Source organism: Falco rusticolus, chromosome 7 (genome assembly GCF_015220075.1).
Source record: "Falco rusticolus isolate bFalRus1 chromosome 7, bFalRus1.pri, whole genome shotgun sequence".
NCBI lineage: Eukaryota > Metazoa > Chordata > Aves > Falconiformes > Falconidae > Falco > Falco rusticolus.
Genome location: NC_051193.1, coordinates 14922420 through 14930802, shown reverse-complemented (window position 1 = coordinate 14930802; position 8383 = coordinate 14922420). Strand labels below are relative to the sequence as shown.

Sequence of the window (8383 nt, the reverse complement as noted above, 5' to 3'; positions counted from 1 at the left end):
ATTCACGAGTGGGATATTAGGGGCTGTAAGATACCAACACAGACAGTAACCATGAGCGGGTGAGCTTGTAAACACATTCCAAAAGCTCAGCTCCTCTTAAGTGAGTGCAGCCATTCATCTTGAGGGGTAAACAGGACCTGCGAGACTGCTTGTTTGAGCCAAGCTGGCAGAACTACACACCAGAAAAAATACAAGGGGTAAAAAAAATAATGCTGTAGGGGCTTGTATTGCCAGCTTACTGTTTTCATCCCACGTGCATTTAGCCAGAGCCGGTACTGGCCCCGCTCAGGGCTGCTCCAAGCCCCAGGGCCCGCGGGGGAGCCTGCACCAGGCTGGGGGTAGTTTTTGAAGTTTCTCTGTTGCCAGCTACATTCTGACAGGAATGGAGGAAAAAAAAAAACTATTTCCTTCACACGTCGCAGCCGCTTTCCTCTCACGTCTGGACTGCGGTGGGCGACGAGCCGAGGGCAGCGCGGCCCCACCGCCGGGCGCGCTGCGGTGTGCGGTGTGGCTGCGAGAGCAGCCTGCGGGTTCGGCACCGCCGCCTCGGCAGTGCCCTCCCGCCGGGTCGGGTCCGGGGCGGGGAAGAGGCCGGGCTGCCAGCCCCGCCGCCCGGAAGGACGGTGCCTGCCTGTCCCGTGACCGCGGCCCGCCGGAGCCGCCGCACCGCGCCGCTGCCCGCCTCAGCCAGGGGCTGCTGGCGGGGGGAGCGCCATGGCGGCAGACGCCCCCGGCACCCTCCCGGTTCAGCTGGTTGAGCAGCCCAGGTGGGTGGGTCGCTCCCCTCGGGCCCGGTCCCGGCGAGCACGTCCGCGGGCGGGGCGCGGTGTATCCCTGCGCGGGCGGGCGGTGCAGGCGGACCCGGGCGGGTGGGAGGACAGGTGGGACAGCCTGTCTCCATGCTTCTGGTCTGAGGTGCGAGAGGGTTCTGACTTGCGGTGTTTTGGTTCGCCTGGTCGCAGCCAGCCTGCCCCTTGCACGCCGCGCCGCCCCGGGAGCCCCTCTGGCGCCCGCACGCCGGCCTGGCCGTGCTTCGATTTTCCCGCCGGCTGCGCGGGGAGGCCCGCGGCCCCCTCCTCACGGGGAGGCCCTGCCGCCTCGCACCGCGGCGCGGTGGCGGGAGCGGGAAGAACTCGCTCATCATGCCTCCCGTCACTTTTTCTTCTGTCAGAATTTTGGGGATACTGGTTACCTCCTCGTCTTTCAGCAATGATTCCCTGGCAGGGCTGAGCCCGGCCCATGGCGACAGCACTCACCGGGCCAGCCTCTTCCAACAGAACTGAGCTGCAGGCCTTGTGTGGAAGTCGATACACACACAGTTCAGCCTAAGCTTTTTACTTCAGTTGGCAACGGAGAAGGCTCGTTTTTTTAAACTTTTGTTACTTGGGTGTGCTAGCAGCGTGTTTCCCTGCGAGTCAGGTGGGAAGCACGAGGCCGGCGTTGCCAGAGCTGGATGTGTGAAGTTGTGAGGGATGCCTCAGTTTAGCACTTCTGACAGCCATCTCTGATGTAGGTGCTTAAAATGCGGTGTGCGTGTTGCAACATCAAGGCCAAAGCCTGTAAATAGTCTTTCATCAGGCCTGCTTGTAAAACCCACATTAAAAAAAAAAGAGATCCATCAGCACTTAGATAAACACGCCCCCATGACTGCTCTGTTCTTAGTCTCTTGGTACCAATGCCCACTATAAAAATATCTGTGAAACCAAGAAGCATTCTGAAGGCTGACACAAAAAGGAATAAAGTTAACACCTAGAATTCTGCCAACAGATTCCCCTGTGGACTATAATATTATTAATGTGATCTAGAAAAGGGATCGTACAATGAAATGGCAGAAAATTGCTTCTGCTAATTGTAAGAGTGATAAACCAGTCAATACCAGGGCAGATTATAAAGGGAAATTATAGAGGGACCTAACACAGCTTTGTTACTGGGCACTGAGATGGGAAAAGTACTGAAAGATCTGTTAAATCACAACAAATAGTATTTTGCAGCTTTCCATCTAAAGAAATCTTACAAAGCATTTGAATATATATCGTTGGACAGTAACACAGCTTTTACAAAGAAGTACAAACTAAATAACTGACTGTGAAATTTTGTTACATCTGTTTTTCATTGCCATCTTCTTACTTACGCTTTGCATTAACTAGGCTTTCAGTTCTAGTTTTAGACTAAATGTAGGAACCTTAGCAGGGTTCCTGTTTTTTTGTTAGTAGGCTAGGGTTTTTTTTGTTGTTGTTAGTTAGGAGTTTTGTTAGTAGCCTAAACCCCCAAAACCTAAATTTAATCAGCTACCTGCTTTAAAGCATACCCAACAGGGTATGCCAATGAAATATTGTAAGTCCCATTTTGGAGATTATTTTTCTTGTATTCTTACTGCTTTTTCATCATTCTAGTCTGTTGCTTATGTTAATGAATGTTAATGGGTTAGTGTGTGACCTAAATTGCTTTAAGGTAGTTTTGAAGTGTATCACTATCAAATTTCTCATTCTTCACTAAGACAATGGCTTAATCTCTTCTTGTTCCTACATGACACGATAAAGCATCCCCACTTTGCAACACAGGGCGGAAGCCAGACACCTTTACAGTCTTAGGAAACAAAGCAATATGCCACATTTTCCTTTGTGTTGGTATTTTCAGTGGCACATCTGATGCCTCCAAACGGAAAACCAGAAGAACTTTCTGGGAACTGTTGCTGTAAACCTGTAGAGTAAATACTGTCAAAGTCAGTCATAGGGATAACCCGAGGTTTGGAATTTTAGTTCTTTAGCATTTGTACAGGCATGGGGTAGTGTCTAAAATGGAAATTGATAGAAGTCAAAACTTAGAAGAAAATTAATTTGCTCAGGCCTGGTGTGGTCAGATCTGACTTTGAAGGGAGTACCTCTGTGTGTGCGTGTGTGAAATCCCAGTACCACAAACAGTTGGTCCACACTGCTGGATTCTTCCTCAATAGCAAACAGTTTTACAGAGTTGTAGCATAGGAAAGGTAGGTGGAGGCTATGGTACTTTGTTAAACCAGGCAACTGCCTTCCCTGCTTCTGTTTGGAACCAACCTAGAGAGATGACTTAAATAAAATAAGGCCCCTTCTATCTTTTTCAAGTGAACATACACACTTCTTATTAATCAGAATATTCTAAATAGAGTCTTCTCTGTCACAATCAATGTTCTGTGAAGCGCAAAAGCAGCTTAATGTTGCTCCTGATGTAACACAGAAAACTCTGTACACTTGAATCAAATTTACTTCAAGAAACATTGAAACTTCCTGCCTTTTACGTAAATGTAGTCCTTTTAAATGTTTCTAATCTGCTTTTCAGGTTGCAGAGGCTGAAGGAGATGTTTATATCAAAATTTGGATCGGCTCCCAAGTTTTATGTTCGTGCACCCGGGCGAGTCAACTTAATAGGTAAAAGAAAAATTAATCTTCTCTTATTTTGTCTGCCATTATGGAAGCCTGGTAGTTTCAAATATAAAATCAAAGTAATGTTGGTCTTAATTTTGTTTTTTTTTTTTTCAGAGAAGTTGCTTGTGATAAATGGAGAAGAGAATATACTTCACTAGCTTTTACTGTGCCTCGTTATAATAAAATGCACACTGAAATATCAGTTTTGGAAAAGGCATAGACAGTAGCAATGGTTTTGAAAACTGGAGTAACTTGCCAGCTTATGGTTGGATACCATTTTTTTTAAAGGATTTGGAAATCTAATCTAAAGTAGTTGATGAACAGTGCATCCACAAATTAAATCAGTGTATTTTTTGCTCTTCCATTATAATTTCAGTTACCAAATATAACCAGCCACACAGCAATGCATATGATAAAGCATGAAGTGATTCTACCGTCATCTCCTCTTCCTTACTTTTCCACAGAGATGTGTCTACAGATTTAGAATAGTTGATTGTGATTCACTGGCAGACTGGAGAGACACAATTATTTTGTGTTTAGGACTTGTATTTCTGTGGCAGCCTTATTTTTGAGATTTCTCTATCCACGTTAGGATTGTGCTCTCCCTAGAGCTCAATTTCTTGCATATTCGTAAAGTAACCCTATGCATTTGAAGACATTGTAAGTAAAAGGATCATGCAAAACAGAGCTTTGAAAATCAATTAGTCTATTGTGCAATTATTGATGATTGTTATCTCAGTGTTGTGTGAACATATCATGTATATTGAATAGACAGCATATGCTAACTGAGAACTATTCCCAAGAGGGAGGCTGTTTACTACATACATTTTCTATTTGAATGGTACTTTATGTGTTGTATGCAACTTCATTAATGATTATTTAGATATAATAATTATCTTCTTGCAAAAAAGGTCCAGATGTTTGGGGGTTTTTTTTGGTTGGGTTTTTTTTTTTGGGGGGGGTGGTGGTGTAATTTTCACCACAAGCTTTATCTAGTGGCTAATGAATCACTCACACAAGCAGAGGAGATCACATAATGAGGACTCACGTGGCGCCTTTCTCTTCCAGTCGTCAGTTTTATGTGATTGATTTGACTTGATTTTTGTACTGTCACAACAGTGTACAAATAATGTGGCCATTCTCATTGCTAGACAATAATCTGCATAGGGTTTTAAAAATTATTTTTATATGCCAATGTTAAAAAGTTAATATTTATAAACAAATGTGATAGATAAAATCAATAAAGAACAGAATTTTTTGTGCAGTAACATGAAATTGAGGAAATGTGCCCCAAACTTTAAATAGTAAGAGTTGAGACTGTACTCAGAAATTGTCTTGTATGAGACAACACTGAACACCTGTAGAAGCCCTGTTACTGCTATTCTAGAAAGAATTACTCCAAAGTATATTAATTGTATGTTTCTTTGGTAGGAGAACATATAGACTACTGTGGTTATGCTGTGCTCCCTATGGCTATAGAACAAGATATCCTGATTGCAGTAGAACCTGTAAAAACTCAAGTTGTGCAACTGGCAAATACCAATTCTTTGTACTTGTAAGTAATTACTTTGTTTATTCATTAGTTTTTATGAACCTCTTTATGCAATTGCAATACAGGTTAAGTTTTCAGAGATCTGACAAACCTCCATTGCAATATAGAGCTTAAGGTGTAAAATGAATTATATGAGCAGATGGAATGTCATTGACTCTACGCTGTGCATATTAGTTTTGAGCAATAGACTCACTGCTTGTGTCTTCCAATGGATGCTAAATAAAGCAGTAACCAAAAGATAAATATTTTCACTTGGTCTTTAAGCTTTGGCACATTACATCACAATTGAAATGACCTTCTCATAAGGTACCTACAGTTTCTACCAAATCTCGAATTACAGCCTTTGAATTCAGATTGCATACACAGTCACTATATTTTTATGTCTGCTCTGGCTTCAGTTTGAAATTGTGTATTTTAAACCATAAAGTGAGAATAGGCCTCAGAATACACCATTAAGCATCGCTTGTTTTGTTGAGACACTGTTGCTTAAAAACAAAGCTAAAACATGCCCATAATTTCATAACAAAGGAGTATTTTTCAACACTTTGAATGTTACACCACATAACAAAACTGTTGACAGTATATCTCTTTTTCCCAGCCTGTTACACTGGTAGATTTATGCCTGTGGTGAATGCATATGTATAGGCCTTTGGCAAACAAGGACTAACCATAAGCCTCCGTAGAATCACAATTTCCTGTTTCATTCTTGTTTTGTGAACTGGTAAAACATGTAACAGTTCTGTAGCCCTCTTCTACACTGACAGTAGATGTTAGCTTTTAGGCAAAACAAGACAGAGAACAGGTTGCAAGAAAAAACACATAGGTATGTTTCATCATCAATCATCTGAAATGATCAGATGCCTTTTATGTTCTTTGTGCTAAAATGGTATTAAAAAGTTAGTCTTTAGAAGTTCCCAATACCTCCCCTTCACATAACATCTCTGTAATTGAGAAGTACTTGTACAGAGAATATCTGACATGATACTTCTCAAAATGCCTTCAGAAATACCAGAGGATGATAATTATCAATCAGTTTCCATCCTGTGGCAAAACTTGACAATCTTTTTTTGAAGTCAGATTTATTTTACAGAGAACTCAAATAGATAAACTAAGATTGACAAGGCAGTGAGGTTCTGTGAGAAAGAGCCAAATCGGTCTCACCAAAATAAGGATTAATTACTATTCAAGCAGTAAGAAACACCTCAACCACATGGGTTTTTTTTCACACTACTCAAAATCTCACCTCTTCTAATTATACAGAAAGATTGGAATGCTTATATGTAGCTTGGAGGAGGGGCAAGCTTTTCCAAGAATTCTTTTAAAACAGAAAGGCTAGAACAGACAATATCAGAGTATTTTTACTTTATGGGTATGTTTTTCCCAATTGCATATTTTATTAAAAGTTTCTTATATCAAACTGCTTACCTTCCAGCAGGAGGGTCGAAGGCAAGCCTCAAGATTTACTGATTTAAGATAAAGCTTGGCCATTTAGGAATTGGTTTTTATAACAAATTGAATATGATAACAAAAAAACCAGACTTAAGGATTCTGGGGATCTTGACAAACCCACATTCTGCGTTTGTGTGAATGATATCCATATGAAAGCTGCCAAAATCCAAGCCAATTTTTCTTTCATTTTCTATGCGAGAAGATTGCAGAAATGAGCAAAGTGCATTTTAAGCAGTCATTATTTTATCTTGAGAACCAGCAAATATACTATATGCCTTCCTGTTAACTGATGTTTTACTTTGTCTGATTGTATAAAAAGAATTACAATGATAAAATACTGTAGAACTCTTTTTTTGAGGGAAAGAGGACTTCAAATTTGCTTTCGGTTAATCACTTTCGCGCATGATTTCCATCAACTTTGGTTTTTTACAAGAACAATTTAGGATTATTGTAGAAAATAAGATAAGCAAATACAGCATTTTTTTAATCTTCATGACTTCTGACAAGTATTTTCTTTTTTACAAGTAATTTTGGTTATTTTATTATATTCATAAGCAAAATGATGTTTTATTCTCTAGGAGATAGTTACACATGACTCTCAAATGGGAAGAATTTACAGCTATTCTCAAACTTCCCTTGTATCATAATCTCAATAATCACTTTCAGATCTTTTGTGTTACTCTGGAAACCCCAGTAATTTCTGACACTAACTATACAATTCTTTGATGATGTATTGTTGATAAAGCCCTGTAAGGGGCACTATTTTGACCAGTTCTTATTGAAAGACAACTTACATGTTAAACTATACACCAATCTCTGATATTTTGGCACTGTATTCAATGTTGAAATTGCATGTATAACATATAAAATGGTAATTCTAAGTTGATACTTAAAGAGTAAGATCGTTCATCTAACACTGAGCTAGGACTAGGTTGTAGATCAGTAATACGAGTAGCTTACTGCAGCATAGCTAGCATTAGACTATACGAAAAGGAAGCAGGAGTGTGGGTCCATTTTTACATGGGTTGTCAGGTTTGGGGTTGCATAACACAAAATTGCAGCCTTTCATTGACAGAATAAAGTGAAGTTTTCAGCCGTTGTTTCAAGACAATTATATCACTGTAAAGATGCAATGCTTTATATTAGTATAACCATTCCCCCGTAGGTAACAGAATACTTACCAATAAACCACCTTCATACTGGTATTCATTACAGGTGTTAAGTAGCAGTATTTTTTTGTATAAAAATAAAAACAACACATCATTAACATATATAGTTTACAGATACAGACTGGGACTAATGTAAGAATGAAAAAATCCATTCTCTTAGCAGCTGCAGACTGTCCCCTGCTGTATAATTTCTTGAAAGTGTTTTTATTCCCATTAAACCTAAATATTTCCAGGGAATTCAGCTGCCTCTGTTCATACTGTTTGGCACACCTTGCTTGTAAAGCACAGCTTAGCCTGCAACATTTGAGTATTTTTTGTTAGCTTTTCTTAACTTTCTTGATGCCTTTCCTCTCTCTGTGTTGGGCATCTGCTGTAATGACACCAGGTAGTTACAGTTATTGGGCATTCAACTGTATAGACTTCTAAACAAATTGTGCTTCTTGGTGAGTAATGCAGGCACCTCTGAGGCCTTTGTGCATCACTCCACGCCCATTTTGACAGCACCTATCTGTGGCGTTAGTTTCCTTAGGCACATTCAGGCTTACCATTTTTATTATTTTGAAAGGAACATGGAGTAGGAAAACCATTATCAGAGTAATCCTGGAGGAAATAGATTAACTATTTTAAAATAATTTATTTTAATTATGGCTTGTAACATACAAAATGTAATTTTGCTGCATTAGTTGCCTGTTTAATTGAAGTGCCATTCAGAGCAAAGGTAATGAATTCCTGATTATGGCATTACCAGTGAGCCTGAAGTGTATTTATCTCCATTCTAGGTTTGACAGGATACGATTATTTAGATTTTCACT

At 40.4% G+C, this 8383-nt stretch overlaps 1 protein-coding gene across 1 annotated transcript in view; it reads left to right on the top strand.

Moving 5' to 3' along the window:
• Positions 1–627: 627 nt before the first annotated feature.
• GALK2 (galactokinase 2) overlaps positions 628–8383 on the top strand; it is a 48729-nt gene continuing 40973 nt past the window's right edge. Inside the window, exons 1-3 of the mRNA XM_037394895.1 lie at positions 628–767; positions 3316–3404; positions 4833–4956. Of these exons, the coding sequence (XP_037250792.1) occupies positions 715–767; positions 3316–3404; positions 4833–4956 (266 nt within the window). The 5' untranslated portion in view covers positions 628–714. The remainder of the gene's footprint in view (positions 768–3315; positions 3405–4832; positions 4957–8383) is intronic.